At 37.5% G+C, this 19,355-nt stretch overlaps 1 protein-coding gene across 4 annotated transcripts in view; it reads right to left on the reverse strand.

The window, feature by feature from the left end:
* hdac11 (histone deacetylase 11) overlaps positions 1-4,572 on the reverse strand; it is a 30,583-nt gene extending 26,011 nt beyond the window's left edge. The window contains exons 1-5 of one of the 4 annotated variants that reach the window (XM_064304514.1): positions 4,144-4,572; positions 3,595-3,701; positions 3,366-3,420; positions 2,306-2,454; positions 824-924 (exon numbers count right to left, since the gene is read on the reverse strand). In XM_064304514.1, coding sequence (XP_064160584.1) covers positions 824-924; positions 2,306-2,454; positions 3,366-3,420; positions 3,595-3,601 — 312 coding nt within the window. In that variant the 5' untranslated portion in view covers positions 3,602-3,701; positions 4,144-4,572. The remainder of the gene's footprint in view (positions 1-823; positions 925-2,305; positions 2,455-3,365; positions 3,421-3,594; positions 3,702-4,143) is intronic. The other 3 variants (XM_064304515.1, XM_064304517.1, XM_064304516.1) reach the window with 3 other exon arrangements.
* Between the last annotated feature and the right edge of the window lie 14,783 nt (positions 4,573-19,355).

Below are 19,355 nucleotides of genomic sequence, written 5' to 3' on the forward strand. Positions count from 1 at the left end.
TTGTTGTATTTATAAGTGTGAAAAATGACCTAATTTAATGTGAGGTTGTGATGTTCCTACTGTACAAAGAACAAAATGGTCACTTTGAATAAAGGTTAATCTGGAAATTAAGAGTAAGGAAATGAAACAATGACTACTTTAGGTTCATACAAAATGAAAATCACCAAAACCATCAAGCAAATATATACACTTCAATTTCATACACATTTTTATATATTTAAAATATTTTTAAACATTACATTTCCCCTTCATGAAGTGATGAACAGATGCAGTACATACAAAAGGGGCTTCGCAGGAAGCTAACTGTAGAAAATATTCTGACCTGACTGATTGGAATGTGCATTGGGGCTCTCTAGGGATAATCCAGGTAATTTTAATTTCTGCTCTTCTACAGTGCCTCTCCTGTGGGGCTGTGCATTACAATACAGGAGGATAAACCAAAGAAAAATAATATTGCCTGCACCGCAGTGTCATGATTTAACCAGTCAGTAGTCTACTGTATTGATTTCACTCGATTTTCCTTCCTGAAATTTGCTTCCAGTGGAAAGGTTCACCACACTGAAATGTGAGTTATGCACAGAATAAAACTTAAAATAATATTATAATAATAATAATAATAATTAAAAGCAAAAGTGAATTCACTCAAACTCATTTGAAATCTCTATCCCTGTTAATTTGATATTCTGTGATTACTTTTTCCAACAGTACACAGAAGTGGGAACACAGGGCAGGGGTGAATGATCAGGCAATCATGACTGCATGTTCAGCCATTCGGTACACAGGAGAGCAATGAAAGTGAAAAGAAGTGGCCACCCTACTGTACCTTCAGCTTGTTCAGGTAGCGTTTTGTGTGAACCACTAGCAGGTCTTCTTCGGTAGCCTCCCGGGCCTCCACGATGTTTCCATCCGTAATGAACTGCTCCTCTAAAACGCAGCAGACATGTCATCCCAAACCTTGCTTGACAGTGCAAAAATCACCACGAACCATGCATCAAACCTGTGAACTCCACCTTCACCTGTTTAGTCAAAAGGACTCATATTTTTTGGCTGGACCGCAACAGCGGGGCCAGACCTACAAACGCGAATGTCTGTGACTGACTGAGTGAGTGATGAAGTTACACCATTGGTCGGCCGAGTTATGACGTCACACCATTGGCCGGCCGGTCTATACTAGGTTTTGACCTGGTCTTGTTTTACATGCATTTTGATTGTGAACAGATGCTACAGGCTTCTGAAGCTGGCCTTGCAGATTGTTTGAGAGAACACCATGCGATTGCAAGACAGATTCACCAGTAAAATAAATGTGATTTACACAATAAATATGCACATTTCACCTCCCATTTATAAATAATAAAATTTAGGGCAATTAACACATCCCATACAATGCTGCACATAATATTCTTGTATATTCCTAACTTATCATTTGAATTTCTTTATAATTCATTCTGTTGTGTGATATACCGTGAGCTCCAGAATGTGTGGGACAAAGACATTAATTTTTTTCTTGATTTGGTTCTGTACTCCACAATTTTAGATTTGCAATCAAAGAATTGCACTTGAAGTACAGATTCTCAGTTTTTATAAAAGTGCATAAAAATACCCTTAAATAAAAACTGAAAATATGTACTTTAATCGCATGTGAATTATTTGTCTAAAACTGTGGAATACAGTGCCAAATCAAGAAAAAAATTACATATGACTTTGTCCCAAACATAATGGAGCTCACTGTATACTTTATGTACAGTCCATTGCAGAAAACATCCCTTCAGGGCATGATGTCATTTATAGACAAATTTGGGGCGTGAACAATACCCTCTGCTGATTGCAAATTTATGCAAAGTCCTGCCAGAGTCGTGCTCTAAACCTGACCTTCAGTTCAAAGCCAGAGCAGCCAACCTGCCGCAGGTCCTGAGGGTGTTCAGCTCTTTAATTATCTCTGCTCCACTACACCGCACCTCCCTTCCAAGTGCCAAAATCCTTCGCCCCGCAACTGATTTCTTTCAGAGGTGACTGCTTACCCTCCTACGTTATCCATACATTACATTATACAATAGTCAAGGAGACATTTCCTGTTAGTTTCCATTGTACTATTAGTTTTACCAGTATGTGGGCGATGGTGTAGTATACTGGGTATGGAGCTGGCCTTCAAAAGGTCACAGGTTCGATTCCCAGGTAGGACACTGCCGTTGTACCCTTGAGCAAGGTACTAAAGCTACATTGCTTCAGTATATATCCAGCTGTATAAATAGATGAAAAAAAAAGTTGCTCTGCTAAATTTCCTGTAATGTAATATTAGTCAACGCACCTTTCAGAAAGTGAATGACCTTCCCCCATTTCCCAGCATCAAATGGATGCAGCTTCTCAAGGCCCATAAATGTGATGTTATACTCCGGGGAGTAGACAATTGGTAGGCATGTCGGGGGAACCTCAATATAAAGCTCAGTCCTGTGGGAGCTATAAAGTGTTAAAAAGGAAAAAAAAAAATTATGGCCCTGAGTTAATTTACCATCTTTTCACAATACGTTACTGCCCCTAACAGTAAAATGCAACATCAAACTTCTATCTTAGCACTTAGAGAACATGCAGAATTAAACACAGTTCAACTCATTCACAAAGCAGTCATAGTAGACTGTTACTCTTGATTAACTAGTCTGACCACTTTGAAAATGGAAGAAATAATTGTACGTATACCTCCCAAAAGGATTGTATTTTGCTCATTATACTAAACACGATTTATATCAGCACTTTGGATTTGAAATGAAACAATGAATATGAGGCTAAAGTGTGGATTGTCAGCTCTAATCTGAAGGTATTTATATCCATATTGGGTGATCTGTGTAGGAAGTATAGCCTTTTTTTAAAGGTAATTCCTACACGGATCTCCCACTATAAATGTAAATACCCTCATATTAGAGCTTACAGCCTGAACTTGTTTTTTGAACAATGTCCAAAAATTTATGGATTGCAATGTACATATAAATTATACGAAATGTGTAGCTAGTTTCAAGTCAGGATGCACATAAAGGAAATTTAGTATCACCAAGATTGTGTACAGCTGTAGTAAGTAACGTTTCCCATCCACTATTTTAATGTCAGCTAATTTAATAAATGCTAACAAATCAATACATCAAAAATATACATGTGCACGCGTGGGGGCTCCATGGTTAACTCCCCTCCACATCCATCCATATAAAACTACAGTGTCTTGTGAATTGTAATCAACACACCAATAAGAGCGCTTCCCCTTGGCATTAACATTGTAAATTTCTGCTGTGTTGTTTTATAAAAGTAAGAGAATACCTAATTAGCATATATATATATATATATATATATATTCTAATGGGGAACATTTTGCAAATACATACCATTTTTTTTCTTGTGTCGCTTCTTTTTCAGACATTTTTACATGTATATTTCCATCTGTAATTAAGATAAACATAATAAAAAACAAAAGACAAGGCCATAGAACAAAACGGATAACTCATTCCAGTTTCATTGCCTGTTAATACTCCTTATAAAAAAATATTGGGGAGTTTTTTCCTACTGATTCTAATGCAGAAACATGTTGCTTTCACTATCATTAAAAACACATACGTTTCATTTGAGACGACGAACACTTCCTTGTAGCGAGGTATCACCTGAATCAAAATTAGGCATGTAAATTATTGCTTTTCAGTTCTGTTTATTTTATGGTCCAAATTCTGTAATACAAAAAAAAATCAACTAGTATTATTTGGTAGTTCCAGTCTTTAGTGTTTCAGGATATTCTCAGATTTCATAGCAATGCTTATTCCTGACTACAGCAATTCCCTGAAACACAAACGCGCACGACACTCACTGCGGTGTACTACAGCCTACATTATCCGAAGGGCTTTGCAAAATAACAAATAAATAAATAAAATATAAGCATGCGCACGAGTAATTCAAGAAACGCAATGCTATTGCTACTTTTACAATCCTATCTTGTCAGTTTCTTTGCGTTTATTAAAGGTAATTGTTAATGTGCATTTTAAGGAATATCCAGGCAGTTTTTCTGTCGTTATTTACTGGGACCGATTTTCAGACACGGCACCTGTAATACAGTGGCGGCCTTTCTCCACCTGCACCATTCCAAGCTATCTATGTGAAAACAGCAAGACTCACCTGCTGGCTTTATTCATTTTTGTTACATTTTAAGTATGACGTTATATCAGTTTTGCATGAATGCGTAGCCCATTCTGCTTCATAAAGAAAAAAATATACCTATGACTAGTCCGTGTGAATTATTCTGTATACTCGCATTACGTGCTTAGAAATGTCAAGCCGCCTACCAAACTAATTCCTTCTTCCTTATTTCCATGAGCTAGCACGCAAAACCCGTACGTCACTATTGCTTGCAGCATGGAGAGCTCAGGCATCAGTAGACGAGACACGATAGGATTTAAGCATTAAGTATATTTTTTAAAATACAGAATTTCTCCACCGTTCTTTAATTTCTTTGCATAGTTAGTCATTGTTTTACTAGTTTGTCTTGAAAATGACAGTAAAAGGACACTTTCAACTGTGCGCAACAAAATCTGCGAAACAAGATGGGTTACGGCAACACAGAGCACGAATATTGTTGCCAGTGACGTAGCCTATTTGAGCGCGGAAGTTCGGATCCGCTGATCTCTATATCATTCGGGTGGTTTTCCCTATTCGTGTGTACTAGTACCTTTGAGATGTAGAGCATGTGTAGGATCTTCAGAGTATGGGAGAAGCCAGGCTGTGAAGCATCCGGAAGTGCGCATGCTGAGTGCAAAAGAGCTTTATGCCCATAATGGAGAAAACTGATTTTACAACCAAAGAAAACCTCACCGGTCAGTTTTTTTTGTGATCAGAAATTTCGATCTGTGTAGAAGTTTGTGAAACAGTTAAGAGTTTTGGTAGAGAAGTTTTGGGGAATTTATAAATTTTAATACAATTTTCCTCCACTGCCACCCCAACAATAAAGACAGTTATTTTGAAGTACGTCCCAATAAAAAGGGTTTTTAAATCTCTAAAAAAAAAGAGAAAATTTGGAGCAGGAGAGTCTGAACCTATAGTGCATTGCTGCATTGTGTTCATAAGCAAAGGCCAGTCTATATTTTAAATAATAACTATACAATAACAATAGTTTTGAAAAGTTTGCCATTTTTAACAGGAAGCAAATTAGACATTTTTCACCATTTCCCATCCTCTTCCATTTTAGTTGATGTTTTTTTTTTTCTTTTTTGTTTGTTTGTTTTCTTTTTCCACAAGTGAAGGTTCACTTTAACAGGATGTGCAATCTGGGAGTCGTGGTGATGTGTTTTTGATGGTTTTTTTGCTTTGGTGATCCTTGTAGTTTCATTTATCCTAAACGGATGTGTACATTTTGGATTGCACTGCTACACAGACTCATGGTTGGGTTCAGGCCAAGTAAGTCAGTCTAAATTTAAATGTGGCACATTATGGATTTGTGGCCAACAAATAATTTAATCTCTAGAATACAGAACCTGTTGTTTGTGTGTGGGAATGTTTTATTTTCGTGTTCCTCTTGGAGTTATATAGTGTATTACTGTCTTCATACTACTGCCATAGTCAAGTCGAGTCCCTTATAAACTAGCCTTTACTTACAAATATTACATACTGTGTATTTACATATATTGTGATCTGTGAATGAACATTATGAAAATGAATATATTTAGACAATGTAATTTAAACTGTCATCGTATAACTTGTACTATTTATTTATTTATTTATTTATTTATTTATTTATTTATTTATTTATTTATTTATTTGTGTATTTATTTGTTTGTTTGTTTGTTTGTTTGTTTGTTTGTTTGTCTGGGTTTTTTGTTTTGTTAGTTTTTTCACAGCAACATGTTTCATCCAAGACACTTGTATTATAGCAAAAATTTAAATAACTTGAACCTTTTTTATGCCGGGTCTCAGGAGGTTGTACATTTTGTAGGTCCTCCACAAGGGCAGGAGTTGCCATCACCAGAGGCAGGGCAAGGTGATAAATGAGTCTGACAGAGCTTCCCAGGGGCGCCACTTCAGGCACATTCCACCTTTCCAGTCCCAGCCTCACCAACATTGAGGATATCTCTGAGAATCACACTGCTGATGTCATTGGTCTCTCTCGCAAATTTCAAATTAAAAAATGCTCTATTAGCATGGCATTTCGAATACATATTCTCTCTCAATGTGATGTCTCTAGTAGACATTGTCATTAGGATCTATGCATGATGATCCATCTTGAGGATTTGATCCACTCCCCAGAGTGTTGCCCACTCAGCCCAGAAGCTTAGCTCTAAAGCATACTTCAAGTATTCATTACAAAACAGGGTTTTTTATTGCCACTGTTAAGCCTTGATATTGCTTCATTTTACAGTAGGTATACTCTCTGTTTGGCAGAGATTCTTCTACATTTGGATCATTGCCAGGTAACATGGTTTAGCCCTTTATGTTGTGTTAGCCTTTTGTAAGGATTTAGAGATATTTAATTCTCTACAGCCATAATGAGTTTGAGGATTTTAGTTAGCATTAGCTTCAGTTCATGGTGCGTCAGCTGGAGGCTCACCAAAGCAGTCATCCACAATCAGGCACGCACACCAATGAAGAGGCATTTACACGTCACCATCTGGCACTGGGCTCGATATGACAAACTCTACTGTACTTCTTTTCCTGGTCTTGACCACCTTGATTCAGCTAAATCCACTTTTGACCACTTTTCACATTTAAAGGTTTGAAGGAATTGTTGAATATTTTACTTATTTGGGAGAGGAATGTTGAACATTATTTGTTATGCTTTCCGTGGTGTCCAATATCATATGTAGTTGAGACTGGCATAGGGTATTCAAATTCCTCCAAAATGATATTTTATCTGAGATGTACAAAAATGTGAAAAAAAATTGTGCGATAATACCTGTGTTTAAAGGATAAAAATAGGAATATGAAACAAGCTGAATTTCAGAAATCATTTTACAAGGTTTTAAACCTCTGCAGTTTTAGGAAATGTTAATTCACAGCACTTTATATATAAATCATGATATATTATATGTTGTTTTCATTTCAATTGATCTAATTTAATTATTAGATGAAACTTGAGCTTTGAGTGTGTTTTAATGAACATATCCTGATTATTATTTGTCAAAAAAAAATTCATAATGCTCAAGTGCACTGGTAGAACTAGCTGACCACAGCGTTATGAATGAATCAGGTATACAGCAATATGACTCTTAATTCAGCAAAAAAAAAAAAAAAAATGCTTTCCTGTATAATCCTAGCTCTTGGCAGCTGTCTCCAGAGGCAGGGGTACTATAAATAGAAGCATCTCGATCACTTGCGTAATGATGATGTCGCTCCATTCGCCTCAGAGATGATGTCAAGCAGGAACTGTGCACTCATTGGCTGCTCAGTGTAGATTACTGTGATGCCCTGACTCTTATGACTTCATAATTCTGTCATTATAATTATGCACACAGCAGGGACTATTGTGAAACAGCATTTTCGGGAAAACTGAAAAAAGGATCAAATGCTGCTTTTTTTCATTCAAATGATGTTTTGTTCTTGAACAAACGCATCATTTCATTTTTAGATATTTTATATATTTTGTTGTATCCTATGTAAAATATCTGAGATAGCATTCAATCAAACGTTTCATTGATTTTTCTTTAACAATTCAGGTAAGCTGCGACATTACTTTGTTCAGTAAATATTTAGCAATGTTTACAAATGTATTAGGATATTAGAAATAATGTACTGACACTTTAAAATCAAGCCACTCATGACTAAGTCACTCATCACTAAGGTTATTCTTGTTATGTGTCCTGTTGGCATGGTTACCTGTACAGGATGTGTCTGACACAGAAGCACAGACATACAGGAGGAAATGCACCAATGGTCATTGCTCTTCAGCATGGATGCAAAAGCACTCTGCGCAGTCGCAATACAGTCTGGTTTTGCGTCATGATCTCCTGGGAGATTTGCCTTGCTTCACACATGAAAACTAGTGGGCAAGGTCTGGGTCGTCCTGTCTGTGTCCTGAAGTGCCTGCAAATATAATAATGCTGGAGAGAAAATGATCCCATACTTGCTCACCTGCACCCTGCACATCCTTGTTATAATTTACAATCAATGTTTTACTCAGCGAAATGTATTTTTATACATTTAAAAAAACTGTATTGCATGTTGATGATATTACATGCTGGGCTTGTAGTTGCAGCCTTACCAATTTGGCAATAGTTGGCATGTTAATTTCAAAACTCAAAAATGTCCACACCCTTAAAATCCTTGCATTAAATACTTTTCCAAGGCATCTGAAATTTGCATTACATTAAATAAACCTCTCAACTATTTAAAAGTATGCTACATGTTGTGCCTTTTAAACTACCACTTTTTCCTTTTAATTGCGTGAAAAGAATGTGCAGTTTGTGTTGCTCTGCATTCACATTTCTTCCTTTTGTAAAATTTTACAGTTCAATGAACGTTTGCCATTAAACATGGCAAGAACGATGCCCAACCCTGTTAACACAAAATGGGAATCACTGGTCCAAAGCAACATCAAAATGAACCTATTCTTAAGATTCCTCAATGAACAGCTACATTTATTTGATGAAGCTATAAAAACCTACTTTAAAGACAGTCCCTGAAAATCAAAATCCAATTTCCCATATTTGTAATATAGAGCAATTTAACACTTGTATTATGGGCAGGTTATAAAACTACTTACAAAACACACAGAAGAAGATCTAATATGCCAATTTAAACACTCAGGCTAGATTATGAATCTCTGAAGCACTTGGAGCATTGCATTTGACCTGTAAAAATATTTCATGGATTATTTAAAATATTTCCTTGATCATATAAAATGTACTCTTAAATTACTTCATGAATAGTTTCTTTAAAAATCAGATTTTTAGTTTTTGCAAGGACTTCTACGTGTTTTCTTTCAGACAAAGTCTAATGGCAGACTGGAGCAAATAAGTCTGCATTATTCCCTAGGAATATTCCCATTGTGCCCTAATATTGTTACCTTCTCCTAGGGGTTTAGTTAGTGAGAGGAGAATGAAGTATCATCACTCAAAATTGGCAGAGATACAATTAGCTGTCAATCACAACCATGTTTGGACCAATAAAAAGGTGCTGTTCTTCACAACAAAACACTATGAATGGTTTAAATCAGTGAGTTACTGGTAACATATAGGCCTAGTATTTCCAATCATTTTCTGTGTCAGCAAAACATGTTCTCCCGTCAGAAGGCCTAGTCATTCTTCTGTGAAGCCTACTTGTGAAGCCAGGAAAACATACACATATATTTATACATACATGGAATCCCTGTAATCATCCCTGTAACACAATTGGCTTGCTAGTTGGCTAGTTTCAAAATAAAAGTGCTGGTTTGTACAGTCTACTACAGCTAGCTGCGAACCTACTTAATTTTGGCAATTATTGAACTTCAAAATTTCACATACACATAATAGTAGGTGACTGTGTGCTTTTAACACACCTGCTTTGTCATCAACATTTTACACTATTTAGCAATCCATGTTTATGCATCTCTCAAAACACCACCCAACTTATTTATGTTTCTAATGGTACCAGTTTGGAAAAACAGAAATTGTTATTGGTGGTAGATTAGGTAAGTTTCTAAGTGATTATGGTCATGGTGGCATCATAATCTTTGATAAAAAGCTATAAACAGGCCACTCACAGTTCATACGAGTATAGATAATCTTATCTCTTGTTATATTTTTCCTCATGTACAGCTTCTCGTCATCAGATGAAGTTGAAGAAATTGGTTAATTTCATGTCTTCATGTGTCAGTTCTATTTCAGTATGGAGCAGTTACGTCTGACTCCAGCGTACAATCAACGGGATGTGAAAATCAACAATCCAACGGTTCTCACTTCCACAATCCTTAGATTCCCATGGCAACCCAAAATAGAAGCATGCAGTGCACAATAAAGCTATTCATCTTATTCTGATTTTAGTTTCATGAAAGCCGTCTGAGTCACTTTGGCTCATTGATGTAATTCCTTTGGTTGCATATCTCCATCACAGTACACATAACTAATGACGACTTCAAGAAGGAAACATCATCATGCTGTTGCACTATATTATACTTGTGCGAGTGCTGAGAGCTTCCTTCACTTCTGAATATTTAGAGACCAAATTCACAAGCGGTACAGGAAGTAATAGATGGATAGGCTTTAGTCTGACGGATCTGAAGATGAATCGCTGCAGATTGCACATTCACACACATATAGTAAGACATTGACACCTTCGATCTTGGAGTGACATTTTTGTGCTATAATCAGCTCCTCTTGAGGATAAGCTCTCTTGGCTTTGTATACATCCACATACACTATCTTATACAATTTTATCAAAACATGAAGGAGGAAGCACCCAACTGCAGCAGTTGATTTGTCCTAGAACACGAGAGACCTTAATAATCATTTTCAATATGGCTGTAGAAAACTTCACTTGCCTCACCACCACCTCATCGAACTCACATAAATTAAAAAAATATCTGCATACTTGATCTTGTGATTGCTTATTAAAAGAGGATCAACTGGGCACATTTTTACAAAGAAATTTGTTTATGCCAATGAACATTTATTTCCAAAAATACTTGCCTTTGTGTGAGGCCATATTTTTGTAGTACATCTGTGCATGCCTGATGGTCATCTCTTTGTCTCTTTGTGATCTTAGCGTTTCGTTGTGTGTGTGTGTCACGGGCAGATGGGGGGAGCAGAAACTTAGTCCCTGGTAAGCATTTGTTTCCATGGTGACTGTCAAAGTACCGATGGCAACAGTCAGCACCACCTCTGTCAACATGGCATGAGTAGGCAATGCTTGGGACTGCAGTCTGGAGGGCTGAGAAAGTACCTGCTGGGTGCAGTGTGGTGTACACTTGACTGGTGGACCATATCTCACAAAAGCAATGCTGTACCTTTTCCACAAGGGTAAAACTACTGCTTCATATTAAATACTTCATACTGAAGAGTGGCATTAAAATGTCCCCGTCAGACACATATGCATGATAGTGTGTTTATTTCAGCATTTCGTTTTACAATGACGCATTGTTTATACCGCGTTTCAGTTAATTTATATTTATGCTCATCATCTTGTTGATATAATTTTCTTGCATGCAGCATGTTGTAATCTGCTGTGCATGCAAGCATCTGCTATATGTAAATACATGTAAATACAAGCAAATGTACAAACATTCATTTTTTCCAGCTAAATTCTAAGCATAATTTATCAGTTTGTGGTGCAGCATCAGTGGACATCAGTACCTTCCTGTTAAAAAAGACAGTGAGGTTTGTATTTTAGTTGCCAAGGGTAATGTTTTTAAATCGAGTGATAGAGCATATGTTTGAATAATGTGCAGTCTTTGCTTGGGCAGCAACCTTGCCATAAAGTCATATGGACACAATGACTGTTCTCTGCTGTTTTGCAGGAAAAAAAGTTTTTGATTGTTGCAAGAAAGTGTTTCCTTTGCTGCCAGTATTTTGAATATGCTGTGATTGATCTTTTCATTTTGAGCCAGGAGGAGCAATTATCGCATGCAAATGTAAGGGAAATATGTCATTAAAGTGGATTCGCAAGATAATTATTGTATATACTTAACTAAGACCTCGTCCAGAAAATAGAAAGATGGCTCCACACCAAAATTTGCAAGTACAAACTCGCAGCATGTGTGCACTGTAACTTGCTTCATATGTGATGGTAGTGTAATTCATCTTTTTTTTTTAAAAAGGGGAAGCTATTTAATTTCGCTGAAATCAAAATGACTTCCTTCTTTACCGTGCGAAAGCAAGAGACAATGCTTCACAAACAGTCATAACAACCCCTCTCTCTCACAGTTCATGGTTAGCGAACTTCTGTGCTGATGCACAGAGAGTGGACGAAGGGCCAAAGGCAGGGAAGCTCATTATAGTGTTTGTGCTGAATGCCTGAGGAGCTTCCACGGCATAACGTCCTCCTTCATAGCTTTAGACCATCACAGCAGACACACCATTTCAAGTTTGTTATGAGCCTACAGTATAGAACGTGATCAGAGGTCAATATTCCTTTTGGGATTTCAATGTCTTCACTGCAATCTAAGACTCAGCTCATTCTACACCGCCCCGGACCCAAAAACCAAAGACGCAGAAGATATATTTAGCCCATATTCTGTTTGAAATAACATATTTCATATTAATGTGATTTTGCCTGCATTTGCACTGCAAGCAATTTTCCAGGAGCCTCCACTGTATCACCAGGTGTTTGAGACCAGGACAGATCACATGACCTAGCAGGTGGAGGCAAAGCAATTAAAGGTTCTGAAGCTGCTGCAGAAGATCTGGGAATGAGTCTTGAGTGTAGGGAGTGGTGAGGGAGTGACCTTACAGATTCTACAGACTAGCCAGATGGCCAGCTCAATATTCCTAAAAGGAAAAACATGCGCTCTTTACAGATAAGGCTGAAGCATTCCAATGAATATTAATAAAGGGGCAACTCACAAAATAATACTGGTGGCAATGGATGTCTTTGGGCACACCTCCTAATGAATAATCATGAACTGTAATTTGACACCATAATCTCTTACCAAACAGAACATCCTATATTAGAAGCAGAGAGAATACTTACTATCTGGTAACTGCAAAGAATCTGTGGTGACACTATGCGGCTTCTCCGCTCTTTGAGCTGTGGGTGCTCGAGCACACTGAGCATGCCTGTTCTCTTGACCCTGAAAGAAGAATCTGTGCTCAGAGGACCTCTCTTCTCTCCTCCGTAGAACTTCTTGTGATTGTGTGCAGCAAAACTTGTAACGCTGTCATTTTTCAGTGGTGTAACGGCTCATTTTCTTTAAATAATCTTTTGTATTGGTCCAGAAGGCTCTCAACCATACAAAGAAATGAAAGATTCTGCAAATGTGATTTTTTTCCCCCTGCAGTGTTTAATAGAAACCATAGTCTGGAAGGATAACCCTGTTCACTAGAGCAACATTTTTGTCTTTGATTTGCATTACACCATGCAGGTGAAGTCACTGCAATATGTTAAGCATTCCTGAAAGATTGGGAGGAATTGGGAAAAGATAATTATATTTGCATTTTGTGTTGTTTATTACAGATTGAAATGTGACTCAGTTTGGCCGGAGTGTGTGTCTTGATGGTTGATAAAAATGGCTGTAAATCCCGTAGCACCAGAACTGACCAGAGTGCATCCAGAAGGACTTGTCTGGGCCAGTATAGCAGCTATCCTAATCAGTCTGATTCCCTGAAAAACCCCAAGCTGTTGTGCTGTGCCTGGAGATCTGTGTCTCTGAACACGTAAGTGTGAGCACTCTTAATTTTCCTTTCTTTTCAGGGGTGTGATTACGTTATAATATTTTATGTATAAAAATATATTATATTTTTTTCACAGCTCCTAAATATTTGCAAATATCAGAAATCTCTATCTCTCTCACATCCATTCAATACTCAGCCCTGGATAGCTGAAGGTCAGAGCCTTTATGTCACATCAACCATGTTTTTTGCTCAAATTCTATATTCTACTCTTTCTTTTCAAACTCAGATTGAAATTAATGTCCCTCTCTTATGCTGTACTTTATTTACTTACCCAAATTGATGATTTTATGGTGGCTCAAATTCAATTTTAAAAATCCACTGAAGAGATTTGGGTCTGTACCAAAAGACGCATAAAATTGGAAAACATTTGGCAGTTTTGCCTTTTGGACAATAGCAAGCTCATTGTAGTGGTCATAGTTTCAATTTTCACTGGTCATTTCACTGCCATTGTTTCTCATTTTCAGTCAAACACAGTTCTGAAAGTAGTCCAGGTCCACAGGCTGTAATGTTTTAGCCAACAGTCTTTCAAGAGTCCAGGGATTAAAGACTTCTTGTTTACCAGAACAATATCAGGAAAAATGTGCAAGGACATCAAGACTAAATTGTTTGTATCTCATTATCTGTGATGTTAGTTTTCATTGTCTAGGCAAGTATTCCCTTCTGTTATTGATTTTATCAAAGTACTGGACTAGTCCACAAGCAAAACTCTGGTCATGGTTTCTATGGGTAATGTATACATATGAAATACAATGTGAAATATGCAGAAAGTATGTTTTAAAAGAGCCAAAATGTTGCCAATATTAGTGCACACATTCATAAAAAAATTTCATGGTCAGTATTTGCTTTTTTTTATCATATTTTGTGAATGTAATACAAAAGGGTCTTTGTTACATTAACCATGGCTCAAGGCAAATAGCTTATAAGTTATTTTGAAATGTAAATGGAACCATTGATTGTTGTGGAGTGATGCAAGAGTAGCATCATTGTCTTTATTTTGAAAGTCATTGCTATTGGTTAATATATCCAGTATGGTGTTATGATGCCTACTGAAAACAAAACCCAAATATTGTGAACGGCAGCTTTGCTGCCATTTTTCCTTCCAAGCTCATCAGTCAATCCAGTACCCCAGACGTATGCCCATGTCTGTCTCCTTGCTAGTCTTCATTAGTCACATCTGTACAGGAATAGTAAGCAGAAATGAAGGAACCTACTGTATGCCACTTCATGACACATCACATCTACATCTTGATGCCCTTTATGAGTCATTTTTTTCCAGCTGAACTGCAGAAATCCTCTGTGAACCGAAGTTCAGTTCTGGATACCACTGATTTCTAGTAGTCTTCGCTGGACTGCTGGCATTCATGTCTACACATGTGATAATGTGTTTCCCAATGGTTTCACATACAGCTTATTCAAAATTCACATATAGCTTAAAATTAACTGAGTCATAGCTCAGTGTGAAAGTACCATTAGAACAGAGGACTAAACCCTTGGAACTCCTACAGGTGATAGTAACAGGCACTCTTCATAAGATGAATATTTTTTCCAATTCATTCAAGAAATGCTGCCTTCAGTGTTATCTATATTTATTCTGTCATTATTGTCAACCGATTCAAATTCTCAATTTGGAAGTTAAAGGTTATTTCTTTCAATTTCTGTCTATTTATCAAATGTATACATCACATTTTCTGCCACAATTCTGATGGCATACAATAAAAATCCCTTTACACCTCAGCATGAATCCATTTGGAATGATTTGCATCTATTGGGAGTGATTTACAGAACTGTGGGAAATCACCAGAACGTTATGCAGACAGAAGAAAAAAGACATGCGTCCATGTCTAAGGTAACATAAATCAATACCTCTTCTCCGCACCTGTACAGACATTAGACACAATGGAGTCTCACAGATGGTAGGCAATATCAGCAGATTTTTTTTTTTGAATTCTCCAACAGGTCTTGCATATATACACACTGAGTCATCCTTACAGTTTTGTTGTTATATGCCATACAGTCCAGATGTGAGGCATATGCCAAACACTTCCCTGGGCATTATCCCTTGCCCACATCAATCAGAGTAGAGGTCCCCAGGTTAGGCCTTTGGGCGGGGCTGTTCACTTTGGTTCCTAATAATACATTGTTGAATGCTGAAATGCATCAGGAAACATCTAGCTGTGTGGATGAATTAGAGCAGGAGTCTAGGCTGTGCTGGTCAGCTGGGCAGCTATGCATACAAAATCTTTGCCCTCCAAATCCAAAGTAAATGAAAATTTATATTATATTAAAAAACCATTTAATAAATCACAGTAATTTAATAAAACTTCCTCTTTGGTCACATCCTCTGCTTCCTCCCAATGTGGCCTTTGCCCCAAAGTCTACCACTCCATAGCTCCTACTTGCAGACTCTTTTCCATACAGTTCAGGTCACCACTCTCTACAGTGCCTCTCTTTGTTTTTCTTTGTTGATGCTGTTGTCTTGAAGGCAAACCCCACCATGACAGAGGGTTTGGGCATTGCTTTGTAAGTGCATTACAGAAAATGTCCAGGTCTGTTAGTACAAACAGGGGAAAACACACAGCTCTTTGCGTCTGAAGTCGATGCTGTTGCCTGTGGCTGCTCTCTAGCATTTTCACCTTACAGTATTTTAATCCAAGCAATTAAATAGCCCAGCCCTGGTTTCTTTGGGAAAGTGAGTGAAGTTTTACATCGAAGACTACAAAATTCTTCGAGTTGCAATGTTGCTACTAAATATCATTATAGAAGTAATTTTAGTAGCAGTATAAATATTATTAATGTTTTTGTTGACATGAAGCTGTGCTTTATCACTGATGTCTTCTTCAGGTGTTCCATGTTCAGCCAGACATGTCACAGGTGATGGTTTACAGCCTATGTCTGGATTTCCCAGGCCCTACTATGGCAGCCATCCATATCTCCAGTCAACATGAAGTATACCTCAGAGTGGTTGACAAGGTCAGAGTCTGGATTTAACTCTATAAGTGTTGCACTGGGATATTTATGAAGGTTCCGATTCTCTATCAAACCACCATTATAAAGATCGACAGCCCAAAAGCAGATATGGCAAAAAGCCAAGAGTGATCAAATATCATTCTGGGAATATACGGATTACAGGGCAGGAGGAAACTGTAAAAATGAATTATGGGCAGGGGAAGTAAATGATTTAAAGCAGTCATTAAATCCTCGGCTTGTGTTGCGATGAAGCCAGAAATGAAAACTGATATAAAATGCTGGTGAAGTACTAACAGCAAGTTAACCAATACGTTCATGTCAAATTATCAAGTTTAAAATGTCAGCCATTAGTATTTTTCTGCACACAATGTTATATAACTTTTAACAGTATTTGTCTGATGTACAGTCTACATGTATAAGACTGAGCCCCTTTAAGACAGCTACCAACCAGTTATAAATTGAAATGTACAATTATCTAAATAAAATTAAATGAAATATTAAACTGCTGGTGTTATGAGTTTTAGTTTAATCAATCCAGGAAGGAACAATAGAAACCCATAAAACTTGGGAGGCATTTCTGACACGGCTAATAGATATTATTATATATTTGGTACACACAACAACTGTCTCTCACTTTTCCATGAGACAAATGACACATTACACTTCATTTCCACATTCACAACTTTCTTTCTTCAAACATTTATTCACCACCTTGACTTGCATTGAATACTGATTAGTTTAGGACAATATCTATTTTTGAAACAGGGTTATAAATTATGAAAACTTTAATTATGTGTGGTGCAGCATCTGATTTTAAAGCCTGTGTTGTTTGTTTCTGTTCATTTTGTTAATGTTCATGCAGAGCAAATCACAGCATGTCTCTTTTTCATCACTCAAGCCCATCTATCAAGTCATAGGCGGTGATTGATTTTGTTTACTTTGTGTAAATGTTATCATGCGGGGAGCAATGGACGGATGGGTTTCCCCACCTGCTAAATCTAATCTGTCTTTCTTGTTCCCATTTGCTGGAGAACAAGGTAGTAGGTCACTCTAAGAGAAGGTCAAGTTCAGGGCATCAAGTCAGCGAGGGTAATGAGATTGTCACTAGACTGGCACTCTGTTAAGGCTGAGACAGGAAAGCTTTTTGTCATGTCTCAGATAGTTATGAGCTCCATTAAATCACTAGCATCACCTCTCTGTCTGGTCATTGGTTTATATAACAGGATCGATTAGCCATTTTAAGGGGAATCCAGAATCTATCATTTTTAAACCCAGTTTAAAAATAATTTAAATTGTTGTGTTTATTCAGCTAGGCCCATCATTTATGGGACAAACTGCAATTAAAAGTAGGGCTTTTGCATTTGTGTGTGTGTGTGTGTGTGTGTGTGTGCATTTCTGTGCAAATACTGTGTGTATTTATTGCAATGTTTAATACACCCAGACCAACCTGATAACAAGATATTCACACCCATGATTGTTTTATCTTTCCAAATTCCTCTGTTGGTGAAATAATTACATCAAGCCTTATTTTGCATTTAGAAAGGGTTCCAACTCATCAATTAGCAATATCAGTGACTGCTTAAGTGATTGATTACATGGCAGTTGGAGGGAAGGAGCCCATTTTCTTTGCCGTTAATTAATGCGCATACAATTTCAAGGAGTAGCATCGGGAAGAGGATTTTACCTCTGGATCAGTACCTGGCTATGAACTTCTCTCCTGGTTTTATTTTTCTAAGGCAGTGGGTTTTTTTTTTTACTCTTTCAGTGTCAAAGGATGATGATGTTATAACTTATACTGTGTAATACTTCATGGGGAAAGCTGGCACTTAGCTTGTGGTCTGGAATAATACTCATTTTGGTTGGATCCAATCAACAGGTGGTTATTTTAGGCTATTTCACACCGGCACAGCTATTGGCTAGCAGAAGTGATTCTTGAAGCAGCAGTGATTTGTATTGATTTCTTCCCCTCCCTGTATTGCCACATTCTACCTTGGCTTTGAGGCTCATGTTTTTTTCAGCATCTTGTGATTTGTGATCAGTGCAGTTGTGGATGGCAGAAGAGCACACAGTTCATTCAATTGTCAAATACTGAAACTGAAGCGCATCTTCCCCTCCACAGCCGCTCACACACAACAATACATTTGATTTTCTTTATCTGAAACCAAGGTCAGAGCACTGACAATAACTGCAGTTATGTGCCAAAAGATAGGAATGCCTGCTGCAAATCATAGCTGTACAAAACCTAGACACCATCTCACAGCATTCGTTATCTTCATGGGAATGAACAATAAGCATATATTTGTGCATATGAAGGCCAGACAGCCAAATATTTTTGTTGCATTTCCACCCAGGGGCCTGCACTAGTCTCAGACCTAACAGCCTTCATTTAAATGGCTTTGTGGTTTTATTGAATGTCTATATCTGAACAATGATGCTTGAGGAAGCTATTTCCATGTTCTTACCTGAAACATTCTATACAGATACTGAACAAGAAAAATCCTAACCCAACTACGAAATAGGTTTGTCTCCATGAATCCTGTTGGATATGTCTGACCTTCAGTGTCTCATTGAATGTTTCTTTCTTGTCATGCTGATAACTGATTGAGCTGAATTGAAAGACATAAGAATTAATGCGGGTCAAGACATCCTTGGCTTTGTGCCCTAATAGCTCATTATGATTGATTTTCTTGGCACGTAACATTATTCAGGATGTCTCATATTACTTGCATTTTACATATTATCCATTTATAAAGCTGGATATTGACTGAAGTGATTCTGACTAATAACCAGTGTCAAGAGCACGACAGCAGTGCCCCATCTGGGAACCAAACCCATAACCTGCTGTTTCCATGCACAATCGCCTAAACCACTGTGCCTCACCACTGAGGTGATTGCAAGTTCATCAGTCACCCCAAATGTTCAAAGGTTGCACAAATAAAATTAGGCCATGTTCACATGCAAATAATTCCATCCTTGAGCGCCATTATAATTATGCCAGGCCCTTTCTTAATTACTTCCAAAATGTCCTATCTGTAACAGGCTTTATGAGCAGAACTGCTGCTCATC

Source organism: Anguilla rostrata, chromosome 13 (genome assembly GCF_018555375.3).
Source record: "Anguilla rostrata isolate EN2019 chromosome 13, ASM1855537v3, whole genome shotgun sequence".
NCBI classification, from domain to species: domain Eukaryota; kingdom Metazoa; phylum Chordata; class Actinopteri; order Anguilliformes; family Anguillidae; genus Anguilla; species Anguilla rostrata.